Source organism: Odontesthes bonariensis, chromosome 12 (genome assembly GCF_027942865.1).
Source record: "Odontesthes bonariensis isolate fOdoBon6 chromosome 12, fOdoBon6.hap1, whole genome shotgun sequence".
NCBI classification, from domain to species: Eukaryota; Metazoa; Chordata; class Actinopteri; order Atheriniformes; family Atherinopsidae; genus Odontesthes; species Odontesthes bonariensis.
This window is the reverse complement of record NC_134517.1, coordinates 2,218,998-2,233,981: the sequence shown is the minus strand read 5'-3', so window position 1 is coordinate 2,233,981 and position 14,984 is coordinate 2,218,998. Positions and strand designations below refer to the sequence as shown.

Sequence of the window (14,984 nt, the reverse complement as noted above, 5' to 3'; positions counted from 1 at the left end):
CCTGAGTCCATGCAGTAAGTCTTGGAAGTGTTCCTGAGCCTATGCAGTGAGTCCTGGAAGTGTTCCTGAGTCCATGCAATGAGTCCTGGAAGTGTTCTTGAGCCCATGCAGTGATTCCTGGAAGTGTTCCTGAGCCTATGCAGTGAGTCCTGGAAGTGTTCCTGAGTCCATGCAGTGAGTCCTGGAAGTGTTCCTGAGCCCATGCAGTGAGTCCTGGAAGTGTTCCTGAGCCCATGCAGTGAGTCCTGGAAGTGTTCCCGAGCCCATGATTTCTCGAAGTTTTCCTTAGCCCATGCAGTGAGTCCTGGAAGTGTTCCTGAGCCCATGCAGTTATTCCTGGAAGTGTTCCTGAGTCCATGCAGTGATTCCTGGAAGTGTTCCTCAGTCCATGCAGTGAGTCCTTGAAGTGTTCCTGAGCCTATGCAGTGAGTCCTGGAAGTGTTCGTGTGTCCATGCAGTGATTCCTGGAAGTGTTCCTGAGCCCATGCAGTAAGTCCTGGAAGTGTTCCTGAGTCCATGCAGTGATTCCTGGAAGTGTTCCAGAGCCTATGCAGTGAGTCCTGGAAGTGTTCCTGGATGTATGGATGGATGGATGGATGGATGAATGGATGAATGGATGGATGGAGGGATGGATGGATGGAGGAATGGATGGATGGATGGCATAGATGGATAGATGGATAGATGGATGGATGAATGGATGGATGAATGGATGGATGGATTGATGGATGTATGAATGGATAGATGGATGGATGGATAGATGGATGGATGGATGAATGGATGAATGGATGGATAGATGGATGAATAGATGGATAGATGGATGGATGGATGAATGGATGGATGGATGAACGAATGGATGAATGGATGGATGGATGGATGGATGGATGGATGAATGGATGAATGGATGGATAGATGGATGGATGGATGGATGGATGTATGGATAGATAGATAGATGGATGGATGAATGGATGGATGGATGAACGAATGGATGAATGGATGGATGGATGGATGAATGGATGAATGGATGGATAGATGGATGGATGGATGGATGGATGTATGGATAGATAGATGGATGGATGGATGAATGGATGAATGGATGGATGGATGAATGAATGGATGGATGGATAGATGGATGAATGGATGGATAGATGTATGCTTTTGTAAAAGTGTTTGAAATCTCAGTGGAACTTGTCTTAGTTAAATAAAAGTTCAGTTCTTCCTGGCAGGAAGTGTGTTGAACTGCCACCTTCAGGGCTCTGAAGTGTGGGCTTTGTCTGGCTCACTGCAGAACAGTGGCAGACTTGAAAACATTCGAGCTGTCTACAATGTCATGCTGAAAAGTGTTCCAGACCAAAGCATTTACAGACCTTTATTTAGATTAGAAGCCTGACTGAGGGAAGTCCTCCTTTAAGAGCTGCCTCTATACTCATGTAAGTAATAACCTGTTTCTGCCGTTAGATGGCGCTGTTTGTCTGGTAATCAACATAATGATTCCTCTTGAACTCACTGGATTCAAAGTTCTGACTTGCAACTTATATCCACGACTTCATCCCCGAAATAGGGAACTCCATCCACTCCAATGTATCCACACTAATGAAATAATAACAACAACATACAATTATTCAGTTGATTTTCCTTAAGAAAAAGTCTGTCCTGCTCATAAATTCAAGGGATTTTTTTGAACAATAGAAACGCGTGGAGTGAGGAAGGAGACTGAATGGCTCCTGCTGTTGAATTACGTTTTTACATCAGAATTTAAATTTGACAAGTTGTCTGGAAGCTGTGACATAAAACAGTGACACAGCCTAGTTTTTAAACTCTGAACTCAACAAAGTATCTCCAGTTTACAGTAATATGGACGGAGTTGCGGCTTGGAGACGTGTGGTATACTCTAATAATCCCCTCGCACCCATTTGGTGGAAATCCTCACGTGGTTTCGACTCCTGTATAAAAACTTTGGGTGTGCGGAGCCCCTGTTGTCGTGATTGCAAAGAGAGAAAGGGGTCTTAGTGAGTAGCATCTTTTGCAGTACGCACGAGAGCTGACCATCCACAGTCGCGCGCAACGACACGGTACTGAGGCTCATTGGCTCCCCAGCAGACACAGGAGCAGCCGGGCGCCGGGTCACTCTGCCGGGACTGCGGCTGCAGAAGTGGAGCTTCTTTTTGGTGGAAAGGAGAGGTCTGAGAGCGCTCTGACAAGCTCCTGCGTTATTTTATTTTTTTTTACAATTCAAGGTGCCAGCCTTCGTTTTTTCTTTTAATTTTGTCATTTCCACGTTTTCCCACGAAACGTGGTGGCGTATGACAACATCACAACAACACCGAAAACTTTTGAGTGCGCCTCGCAATCAGGAGGATGAACTTTTTCTCTTTGGCGCAGAAACCCATCGCTGGATGATAAACTGAATGCATTGTGCCTGGAGTACATCAGCAGCACTCCTTTATGTTTGGGGAAAAGAAATATTTCTGTGGATTTCCTGAATTGTCGGAGCACCGGGGGGGATGTTCTCCCGACACTTGAACATTTCTAAATTAAACGTAGCTTTAAACTCAGCGTGCGTTTTTAATATATTCACCCTTTTTGTCATTATTATCTTTTATTCCAAGTTGTGAAATATGAGCTGGTACAGTCTGGCATTGTCGTGTTTGGTTGCGTGCGTTGTCTGCATGCGCTGCAGCTCGGCCGCAGGGACAGAGACTCCGGGGGCGCCCCAGGAGTCGTGCGCGTCCTGCGGGCTCCGGACGCCGGACCAGTCGGAGCGGGTGAAGATAGACTTCGTGGAGGCGGTGAAGAGGCACATATTGAACAGGCTGCAGATGCGGGACAGACCGAACATCACCCATCCCATCCCGAAGGCTGCGATGGTGACAGCGCTGCGGAGGCTGCACGCGGGCAAAGTGCGGGAGGACGGCCGGGTGGAGATCCCCAGCTTTGACGGGCAGGGTGCCTTCAACAACGAGGTTCAGGCGGAGACCTCCGAGATCATCAGCTTCGCCGAGTCAGGTAATAATAAATAATTCATCAGACACTTCTGCATCGACCTTTGGGTGAACTCACTCACCTTTTCACTTCAAGTGAGCACTGATGGTGAGGTGAGCTCGCTGATAGATTCCATTTCATTTTTAAGACTTATGCTCTAAACTAATGGGATCCGGCGCAGACAGCATTTTCCTCAACTGATTACGTCACAGCTCATTCCTGCCTGAAGCCGGTGACTGTTTCGGTGTGATGGAAATCAAAAAGAGATTCAACTGAACACAGGGTCCTTAAATGAGCCCCTGTGTTGGTTTGGTTGTCACTTTGTGTGTTATCTCCAATTTTACAGCCAAAGTTCTAAGAATGTATATCCAAGTAAAGCTCTCAAAAGTCCACAGAGAACAGCCTTTCCTCTCTCTTTCTCTCTCCCAGTCTCTCACACACACCCCCTCACTGCACACGCACGCACGCACGCACACACACACACACACACACACACACACACACACACACACACACACACACACAGAAAATCATCAGCACTTGACTGAATCCAATAATTGTCAGTTAGTGCTGCAGGAACCACCGTTTTACACAAACTGTTGGTTCAACAAAAAGAAAACATACAATTAAAGACACTCCCAAGCACACACACACATCCTCCTGTCTTTTCCCATTGGCCCTGCTGGTACAATTAGCCTGAATGGTTGAACTGAACTGCTGGGTCCTGCCTTCCAATGGGAATGATCTGAGCGCCCTCATGACAAGGGAACAAAAGCCAGGCAATTATTATAAGAGCACTATGTGTTCCTGCTGAACACAACACGTCAACGTCCAGAGGAAAAAACGCTGCCAAAACAAAAGGAATTGCTCAGAATAATGCATGAGACATTTGAGTCCCAGCGGGGTTGTATTGGGGGGTGCGGGTGGAGGGGTGCTGGGGTATGGTGATGGCGGTGGCAGGGGGTGATGCATGTGTGTGTGTGCGTGCCCATATTGCAGTGTTGAAAAGAATGCTTTTGTCATTCTAAAGGTTCGTTGGGCTCCTTTGCTTCTTCTTTTTCTACTTCTGTTTTTTTTTCCTAGCTCTATTCTTCCTGACACCTTTGAGCCTTTGTGTGACATTGTACCATGGAGCTGGCTTGGGTCCCTGCTCCCTAGACCCCATCTGCCTCCTGGCCAGTTGGCTCACGCCCCCAAGATCGGATGCTGCCAGCCAGGGTATGGCTTAGCAGCGAGGTCCCCAGAATGCTCTGAAGCCAGGGGAGCTTGTCCTACAAGCATGAGGGAGCCTGATTTGTTGTTTTAGGATAAGGTGGGTTTGAGGCCTGAGGCTGGCATATGTTTTCCAACAGTGAGCCAGCGAATGGATGTGGAGGGCTCTGATATGTGGAGGGCTTTGGTACGCTGTGTGTATGTGGAGCAGGCAGGCCAGCCCTTGTGCTCTGCTTCCCCTCAGCACAGGGTTAACTGCAGCTCCTTATCTCCAGTTGCGGTAGCACAGAGGTAACAGGTCTGCCAAGTTGCCCCGGACAGGTGAGGGAGATGATGCCAATCTCCCTTCTCGCCTGTCATGCTCCTGTGGGTCCTTGCTTAGGGATTCGGTGTCCCGTATCCACGGGAGCGGATCGGGGAACACAAGCGAGGAAGAAAGGAGGGGAACGAGAGAGGCATCAGTGGAGAGGTTGAGATCAGCGCTTCTTGGTTGCTTACTTCAGCTGTGTGGACCCAGTGAATGTGGGGCGAGTGTTCAAAGACTTGAGTGTAGGAGGTCATTAACTCCTGCCGCTCCTCCTCAGGATGGAGCTGGCTCATCTGCTCTGGAACACAAACCAGTCACGGCGCTCTTCCACCTGCTCCAGACATTTTCCACGTTCACTCAGTGGGCCGGGCTGCTGCTGTGCAGCTTGTGTGATCCCATTAATGATTTATGTGACGTCATTAAAATTCTTCTGGAGTAAAGTTTGAACAGTACCAGGTCCAGTACTGCGGTGGCTTTAACTTCCAGCAGAACAGAGTCTTAACCCTCAGAGCTCCATTCTCGCCATCTCCTTTCTGATGGAATTCGTAGAAGACAGAGCTGGACTTGAAGGATGGCTGCCATATGTGCTCTCATGCCCGACCCACCAATGCGCTGCTCTGAGCCTCGGTCCCCCCACGCCATGTGGTCCTGTTGACAGCAGCTTTGAGTAATGAGCTCTGGAGCTTTCTGCCTACCTGGTTGCTTCCACAGCCTCTTCTCCAACTCAGTGGCACAGGTGGAGACACGCTGAAGCAGCTCTGCAGCCGAGCCCACCCAGGTGTCCTGCCGGCTGATAATCACCAGCAACTTCTCCTCTGTGGGGTCAGGCAGGGCGTGTCCGGGCCAGCTCTGAAGGGGTTGCTGCACTGGATGAAAAGAACAATTCATTCCTTTAAAGAGCTTCTGTTGGAATATGTCAGGGAGCAAGTCAATACATAGATAGATGGATGGATGGATGGATGGATGGCTGGATAGATAGATAGATAGATAGATAGATAGATAGATAGATAGATAGATAGATAGATAGATAGATAGATAGATAGATAGATAGATAGATAGATAGATAGATAGATGTTAGTTTGTGATCTTGTGAAGGTCCTGTACGTCTGTTTTATTGAAGGGAAAAAAACAATATGTTGAGAGGTTCTGAAAGAGTTCAGAGAAACTGGATCTCCACCGTTGGGAGTCGTGATATGATTGAGAGTAGCAGCGCAGCGACTAAAGTGAGCTTGAGGTGATTTGTTCAATGAAGATTAAAGTTTATGTTAAGTTCACGTTTTGTTTGTATATTGTAACATAAAAAATGAGAGCATGCGTATAGCATTTACGCTGGCGCTGCCTTGTGTGTTGTTTCTGTCACACAGACATTTGGTTATTTTCAGCTTCTGAGTTTCTTTGTCTGTAGATGATTCAAATGAAGAACCTGTCACTGCTGCCTCTCCCAGCGTTTAGTGGGAAACACGTGGTTTTGTTGTCTTAGGGGAAAACAGAGATCATAAAAGGGAAGCAACCAGCTTTTCTATGAATAAAATCATGTGACACACCACCAGCTGATCTGTGGAAAGATTGAAGGGACACTTTGTTGACAGTTTAGCACACTGTTGCTGTGGGATCTTTGCTGTGAGATGCCTCTTTTTCTAAGCTTGGAGCTGTTGAGGCACGTAAGAATGCACAGCCCTGAACGAGGTGAGATTAGTTACATGTAGCCCGGAGGGGTGTTTACAGTAGTCACAGGGAAGAGCTGCTGTTCAGCTGAATCCTTTATTTCATTACAGTGTCACATAGATTTCTGCATGTACACGCTACCATAGATTAGCTACAGGCGCATGGGCACTGATATTTGATGAATGGCTTACTGTGGGAGTGTGAATGTGTATGGATGGATGCAGATGCGTGTGTGTGTGTGTGTGTGTGTGTGTGTGAGAACATGTGAAGTGCTTCAGCTCCCAGCTGACATGCTGCAGAGTGCAGAGCTGGTCTGAACAGGTCTGTGTGAATGTAAAGCTGGTTTACAGGAGGAAGAGGCGTGAAGCACCTTAAAGAGGGGGTCCGTCTTTGGTGGCCACCTGTTGACATTGACACACACTAATTAGTCGGCAAACAAAGTCATTTAACCGCTTTCAAAGGCGCTGCTTGAGCACATTGTACCAAATTTCCTGAAATAGAAACCTTTCAAGTTACCTTGGGGTAATTTGGAAGACATCATTAGGCTTTTGGAGAAAAGAAAAGAAAAAGGCAGAAAAGCCTGCCAGGGAGAGCCCAGCGCCACCTTTAGAGACCCAGGATCTCTTCATTGTGTTGCTACAGAAAGTGGCCAGTGTCATGTAAATGCCTCTTATTTTTGCCTCATCGTGCTTTATGCTGGAAAGCCACGCGTTTCAATGCCGTGGTGCAGCGTGGCTGTCTCCCAGAGCCTCAGGGGGCTTTGTGCTGTCACTTTCAGGGTGCTCCCACTGGAAGGATGTGGAAAGGGGTGGGGTAGGATGGGGGTGGGCTTCAGGTTGGGCACCAGCAGCGAACTCAGTGAACCCCCCATGGGCCTTGGCCATGTCCATCACCCTCCCACCACCCCCTCTTGCATCCTTCCTCCTTTCTTTGGTCTTCCTCCCCTCTGTTTTCCTCCCTCTCTTTTTGCTCCCGTCACTTACAAAGCTGGACCTGAAGCCAACTGGGCCCGATCCCAGAACTGGCCTGCCACAGCTGGCCTATTAGGAGCTGCTTTGGAGGTCACCTGACACAGTGATTAAGAGTGAACACAGAAAGCAAATCTTTAAGAACAAAGCGGTGCCCTTCTTGGGGCTTTCTGTTCTCCAGCTAAGCATGTGTTTGTGTGTCTGCATGTTATTCTGTGAAATGACAGTTTACGGTTAGATTTGAGCTCATGGGAATTCAACCAGCCTGTGGCCATAAGTCACTTCTTTTAACAGCGTCTCAGCTATCTGTCACTGGCTCAGACTTGCTTTGACGCTACTAAAATGTCAAACATCAGTCATTTGATGATTGATGACATTTTTCTTGACCACTAACTAAACTCAGCTCCAGAAAACTCAACAAATCAAAGCCCCTTTCAGACATGCTTCCCAGCCCTCTGATGGCACCTGAACCTGTCGGGCTCCTGCTAAGATTTAGGTTCCATTGTCTCCTCCATGCAGTCACATTATTGTATAGGCAAACACACTAAATTTGGTATGTAATATATATATAATATGTATATAATCAGCATTTCAGAATAAGTAACTGACGGTGGCATTCACACGTTCCTCCTCACAGCTTTTCTGATGCGGCACCAAAGCATCTTTTTCATCATGTGGGAGAAGACACTTTTCCAGAATATTTGCTACAATGTTTTAAGTCGTGCTTCTCTTTTCACACAGTGAAAACATTGTCTTCAGTCAAAGTGAAAAACCATGTGAACAACCACTTAATATCTAACCAGCCCAAACATGGTGAGAAACAGTATTTTCAGCTGATAATGTCCTGTGTTCTTTACACCATCACAGTGCTAATATGAGTTAGAGTAGTGGTGGGACATGTGGAAATGTCTGCCTCCAGGGGGTTGGTGGTGTGGAAATGGTCTAATTAACCTTGTAGCACCCACAGTTGCAGATATGCAACAAGCTTTTTATTTATTTACATTATTTATTGACATTATATTTTTATTTATATTTTTATTTACATTACATTATTTGATTTTTTAAATTTACATTCATGTGTAATATTTTTTTACATTACATTTTATGTGCCGACAGTCACAGCAATCATTTTCTTTGGTCAGTGAATTACACTCTGCTTTGTGGTGGTCTGTTCTAGTTGGTTCTGGTCTCGTTTGGTGTGGTCTGCTTTGTCCACCTTTCACAGCGGTAATGGGAGGTCAGGTCTCCAAATTGTATTATTACAAAATTAATCAGGAAAGCCCACAGTTGCAAATATGCAACATTGCCTAAAATGATCAAAAATAGCCCAATTCCAAAAATATTGGTTTATTCCCACCCAAAAAGATGCAGGAAGAGCCAAAATGATTTTTTTCAATGATTATTCATATGCTTGGGTGCTACAAGGTTAAATGTTTGAATGACAGAATGCCATCACTTTAAAACATTGATTAAGGCGAGGCCAGTTTATCTGTAGAGCACAACTCAGAGTGCTTTACAGCTACATAAAATCACAAGAAGGCAAATAAAATCATTCCAAAAACAAAAAAAATAATCATTGATTAACTAAATTAAAAGTGAAGAGTGCAGATAAACACTTTCAGGTGTCATATGCACAGCTAAATAGAACTGTTTTCAGCCTGGATTTAAACATGGTCAGAGTTGAGGCCTGTCTCACATCTTCTGGAAGACTGTTCCAGATTTCAGGAGCATAAAACTGAAACGCAGCCTCACCTTGTTTAGTCCTGACTCTGGACCCCAGCAGCAGACCCCTCCCTGAGCTTCTCAGAGTTGGTTCATGTGGCTCTAACATGTCAGAGATGTACTTTGGTGCTGACCATGAAGAGACTTTTAAAGTCTATTCTCTGAGCGACAGGAAGCCAGCGCAGAGACCTAAGACCTGTTATTGATGTAACGTCGCCAGTCATTAATCTAAAACACCTTGGCATTACTATATGTGATTTTTGTTACTGATGCGTCAGGCTTTCCTACTCTGATTAAATATCTAGTTTGAAAAATAATCAGACTTTCCTGTGATTCTCTGTCTCCCACAGATGAACACTCACCCCCCACATCCAGTCTGTACTTCCTCATCTCCCACGAGGGGCACCAGAACCTGTTTGTGTCCCAGGCAAACCTTTGGCTGTACTTCCGTGTGTTGCCGGGTGGTCCTGAGAAGGGCCTCCGGAGGAAGATCACAGTCAAGATTCACTACCAGGAGGTGGGGGCTGTGGGCAGTGCGGAGGGAGGCCCGGGGGGCACAGGTCGCTGGGCTTTGGTTGAGAAGCGGGTGGATTTAAAGCGCAGCGGCTGGCACACGTTTCCTCTGTCTGAGGCGATCCGAGCCGTGTTCGGGAAAGGCAGCCGCAGGCAGAATCTGGAGGTCCACTGTGAGGCCTGTGAGACAGCTGGTGTGACCCCAGTGCTGGTGGACCCAGGAGACCCGTCCCACCGGCCCTTCTTGGTGGTGCGTGCCCGGCAGGTGGATGGGAAACACCGCATCCGTAAGCGAGGGTTGGAGTGCGACGGCACCAGCGGGGGCTTGTGCTGCCGGCAGCAGTTTTACATAGACTTCCGACTCATTGGCTGGAACGACTGGATCATCGCACCGGCCGGTTACTACGGTAACTACTGCGAGGGCAGCTGCCCGGCCTACATGGCAGGTGTTCCAGGCTCCGCCTCTTCCTTCCACACCGCAGTGGTGAACCAGTACCGCATGAGAGGCATGAGCCCCGGCTCAGTCAACTCCTGCTGCATCCCCACCAAGCTCAGCACCATGTCCATGCTCTACTTCGACGATGAGTACAACATCGTCAAGAGAGACGTGCCCAACATGATCGTGGAGGAGTGCGGCTGTGCCTGAGTGCCGCTGAGCCTTTGTCGTCTCACCTTGGAACAGTCAGAGAGGCCTTTTGTACGAACGGGACGTTTTTTGTACGGTACACATATTCAATATATTTTTATCTACTGTATGTGCAAGCAACTCACACTCCACCGCAAACACAACTATCAGTGTTGCATCCGTGTGCGTTTGTGAGCGTGTTTGTTGGTGCACGTGTGTGTATTTATCTGACTGAATGAAATACTTGCTGTCCAACTTCTGTCTTGTTTTGCAGCAAGTAGGCAGCACTGGAGTGAGAACGGAATTACAGTCACCAAATGCTACTTAGCTCTAGTTTGCCATTTCTAGTCAAAAATAATGGCTCATCATTTACCCTTGAATGAAGATTTTAAAAAAGCGCTTAAGGACAGTGAACCACCTTCCAATCCTGCTCCTCCAACCATCACAAGTACTTTAAGCACAACACAGACTTTTGGTTTTAGTACAGCACTGACAACTCATCAGCTTATACAATTCCGAACACCAGCACTTCCCTTCTATGCAGACAGACACAGTCTGACTGTCCTCCCTGGTGGAATTAGACCACAGCGCTTAATGCCTTGCAGGATTAGAGCCTCCACAGCAGCGCAGCGACAAAACAAAGTCCTCCACTAAGCTGCTGCTGTTGTTGTCGCCACTCTTGCTGTTGACTCTTGGCCTCAACCTCGACTTCCTGCCTGTGAACGCTTCTGCAGGGCCTGCTACAGATGACAAACAGGTGAAGACTGATCTCAGAAGTGCACTTCACCTGTGCACGGGGAACAACAGAAAGAGAACTGCTTACGTCGTCCCTCGAAGGCTCAGCAGAAAGTGACCGGTGAACAGGGAGACCTGTCGGTCGCCACAGAGCAGTGCAGCACTTGCAAAAACTGAAAAGCACTTGTATAAAAGAAATGCCTTCCAAGGGGTACTGAGTGTCCTGTCAGATCGCTAAATAAGTGCCACATGAGCTATGCAATGTATAGGAACTTCCACCCACACTCAATATGCTCTGTAAAACTCAATTATCTGTCATTTGTTCTCTTTTCAGCCCTCAATTGTTTAAAAATACTTGAAATGTAATCTTTCGCTTTTTTTTTTCCAAAGCGGAAGATTGTTGTGATGTTTGCACTGAGAAGTTGCGGGATTAGCGAAACAGAAACTGCCATTGAAAAGTTATTTTTATAGAAGTCATTTGAATTATGTTTGGAATCTGTCTTACCTAATTAATGGAACCAAAGAGGCCAAGATTTTAGCTGTTGAACTGAGGTGGCCAGGCCATTCAGTGTAGAATATAACTGTTTTGGATCATTTTGAAAAGGCCTACAACTGTATCAGGGTACACTGTGTGATTTTCATTTCTCAGCTTGGTTTTCTTTCTCTGTTTTGTACAAAAATCAACACTTCGTTTTTCATCGTAATTCTATTTTTTGTTTCAGTTTTTTTATTTAATGAGAAAGTAATTTTTTAGTTCAGTTTGAATCATTTAGTCAAACAAATGTCATCTGTACAGTTTATGTCAAATAAAATGTTTTCTTAAGTATTGGCTAACTTCACATTCCTTGCTAGCCCTGCTGTTGGGCCTGTCTGTTCCTCCTGGTGCGTCTCTGAATACCTTTTTTCTGTTCTCCCCTCCTGCTTTTGGCTGATACCCACCTGAACAATTCAATTCAATTCAATTCATTTTTATATAGCGCTAAATACAACAAATGTCATCTCAAGGCACTTATATAATAAAAGTCCAATTCAAGCCAATTGGAATTCAATTAACTGTAATCATAATTATTCATAAAATAATCTAATTACGTTCATATAGAGCCAAATTCAAAAACAATTTCCTAGCTAAGGAAACCAACAGATTGCACTGAAACTTTTTTTTTTTTTTTTTTTTTTTTTAAGGTGGGGCAAGAAAGACATGCACACTTTTCAGTCTTGGTCAATGGTTGAAACTAGACAGTTCTCCTGACGCCTTTCAGGATTGAGTGTCTCAGGTTGGAGCTGTAGAACGATAATTACCCCCATGATTAACACCCGCAGTGTGTGCCAGCTCAGACCTCAGCACACTTACTTTATTATTTAGTTGAAGTGTGTTTGCATGTGTATGCAGTGCTATAGTTTGCATATTTGCGAAGGTGTGCACTCATTTGTGCTACATGCTTATAGATGCTGCCACAAAATTTGTTACACCAGAGCTGCTTCCCCACTGCAAACAGATATCTTTCACAAGGTAGATTTAGAGTTGCCATAACATCAGCCTGCAGTGTGTCAACACTTTATGCAACAGCACAAGGCTTGCCCGACTGAGTGTCTGTAAATGTGTCTATTTGGATCTGCCATTCAGCACATTGGGATTTGTTTGCCTGTGGGGTAAATAGCACGTTAGGGAGGGATCAGAGTAAATAACTCTACCTGTAGGAGGATGGATGACTCAGAAGGAGCCGCAGCAGAGTGTCTCATTGGGAATAATAAGGGAGAAAACACTTCAGTCCTACGGTGTGTGTGATTGACAAGAAAGGCAAGGAGAGCGATGATCTGAAATTATTTTGTTCGTCCTCCTCAGACGCTGGCAGTCTGTGCTGACAGCAGGGCAGAGATGTGTAGCTGTCTTGTCATGCTTCCCAATGCATGCCAAAAGTCTCCACAGATGGAATGTTAATGGAGCTGAGCGAGAGCTGCAGGCCATTGAGCGTGCTGCTGAGGGTGGCTGCATGCTGGGCCACTCGTGTGAAATCCCATATTACGGGTGTGTAATTGAATGTGCATTATATCAGTAACAGAACATCAGTACACACAAGCACACAATCAACCTCTCCAACTCCTCTTATCAGTTTGAACAAATATTGTAACTCTGCCCCCCACATGTATGACAGACACAGGTTGAGGTCATGACAGCTGCCGAGTTGACAGGGTCAAACAGTTTATCAGCACAATGCCATTTTTTCTGCTAAATCAGCCTGCATCCACCAATGAATTTATGACTGTTCCCCGCCTGGGGCCAGGAATTCCCCCGCTTCATATCGCTCATATTTACTTTGTGGCCTGAACGCACCACATATGGTGCTTTTATACACATATTCTTCCTTGAAGAAGGAGCAGATGTTGCTCTAACACCTGCTCATACCTTTCAGCACTGATGGAGCCTTTCCAGATGTGCAGGGTTCCAGTTCCACGGGCACTAATGAACTGCCCAGAGTCTGTTGCTGACCTTTTACCAGTTAATCTCACTGGTGTTTCTTTACAACCACTGACTTTGGAGATGCTTTTTGGAGATGAGTTGCTGCCATTAAATTCAAGATGAGCTCATATTTTTCATGAAAGAGTCACATGTCTCAGTTTTCACATTTGATATGTTTTCTATGTTCTATTGTGAATGAAATATCGGTTTATGAGATTTACAAACCATCCCATTCTGCTGTGCTTATATGCTTCACCCTTGATCCCTTTCCTTTGCCCACAACTGTTCACAGATGTAACACGGTGAGAATCCCAGCCTGACCCTTTGTTTCAGCTTCAACACATCGTGGAGGCAATCTTATTTTAAGGATTTATGCCGTGGGCCCCTTTAGATAAGGGCTTATTCCAACCCTGTTTACTTCTTGGTCCAACCCAAAGTGACATTTTGACCTTTGCCTCAACATGGACTGTGTTCCCTACAAGCTCTTTCTCACAGGCGGATTACAGAGAGGGAAAGGCTTTGCAACTTGAAAGCATATTTGTGAACACTAATGAGCAAAAAATGAATGGAACTTCATGAACTGCCACCTTGTTTTTTTTTCTTTATTTTCTTTTCTTTTCTTTAACTTCTTTTCTCTTTGTCGGGTTAGTAGAGGTGATTTAATCAGTTTATCAGGGTGAAACAGGGAATATTCAACATGGAAGTCGTCAATAACTAGAAATGCATTCATAGAAACTGGAAGCAGGCTGTATGTTTGACTTATCCCCCCTGAGCTGGAAGACAGATTGGAGAGGAGTGACACCAGCACAAACACAGACTTTTGCTTTTATAAATAGCAAGCACTGACAAAACAGCAGCAACGCCGCCTGGAAGTGCTGGAAACAGATCAGAACTGATGTTTGCTCTGTCTCAAATGCTGATGGAGGTGAGGAGGTCAATGTGGCGTAGTGCGTGTATTTTTCCAGAGTCCAAAATGTCAGAACGTCATGGTTGTTCCACCCGCTTTACGAAAACAAATGAAGCCTTGTCACACACCCTCCCACCCACCCACCCACTCCTAAAAAAAAAGGTCCCCTGTCAAACCATGAGCCCTCCCACCTTCCCACCCCACCTTCCACCACCCTGACCTCTCGACTTCCACAGTAGTGAGGGCACACTTAGGGGCCACAAAGCCCTCGCTTGTGTTGTCCTGCCTTAGCACACACACGGTAACAGGGTGCAGTGGGGGGCGAGTCACGTGGGATGGATGGAGAGCAATGCTGGATTCCTACCTGCTGCCATCTTTCTTTGTTGGTTTGTTTCATCGGAGCCTTGTTCGCACCGACCACCTTCCTTCCATGACGGGGTTTTTCTCAGCCCAGAAAAAGAACAACTTTGCCCACATGCCAAAAACATATCAGGCTGTTGTCTTGTGAATGGAGGCGTCCACATAAGACCACCACATGGCATTAAAGCCTTAACCATGCAATTTGGCAAATCTAAACCTAATCATTGGTTTTAACCCCTAACTTTAGTTATTCACATGTGAGAGCAAAGTACAAAAAACAGTGAAAGGACTGTGGACTCATGGTCTCTGGCTTGGTAGCGAGGGCTTAGTGCCATGCGCCACTCCTCCTCCGGACAAGTGTCTAAATGAACAGTGTCATAAGTGTGCATTTCATGCAGCAAGATGTCGTGCTTGGATGCCAGCGTGCAGCAGTAATGTTTCTAGGTTGAATAAACACGTTATCACGTTGCTGTGCGTGTCCAGGAAGCTGAATGCCTCTCAGGTTTACAAGGAGAAAAGAGTCACAAAATGTT

General features: G+C 46.0%; 1 protein-coding gene across 1 annotated transcript; it reads left to right on the top strand.

Moving 5' to 3' along the window:
* Positions 1-1,990: 1,990 nt before the first annotated feature.
* inhbb (inhibin subunit beta B) lies at positions 1,991-11,550 on the top strand. Its single transcript, XM_075478928.1, has 2 exons — positions 1,991-3,003; positions 9,204-11,550. Exons 1-2 carry the CDS (start codon positions 2,616-2,618, stop codon positions 10,010-10,012), a joined length of 1,197 nt encoding a protein of 398 aa, XP_075335043.1. The 5' UTR covers positions 1,991-2,615; the 3' UTR covers positions 10,013-11,550.
* Positions 11,551-14,984: the final 3,434 nt, after the last annotated feature.

Excerpts from the sequence above, each read along its gene's own strand:
- inhbb (XM_075478928.1), top strand. The coding sequence starts at position 2,616 with ATGAGCTGGTACAGTCTGGCATTGTCGTGTTTGGTTGCGTGCGTTGTC. Across the intron at positions 3,004-9,203 it reads CATCAGCTTCGCCGAGTCAG|ATGAACACTCACCCCCCACA; the intron begins GTAATAATAAAT and ends TGTCTCCCACAG.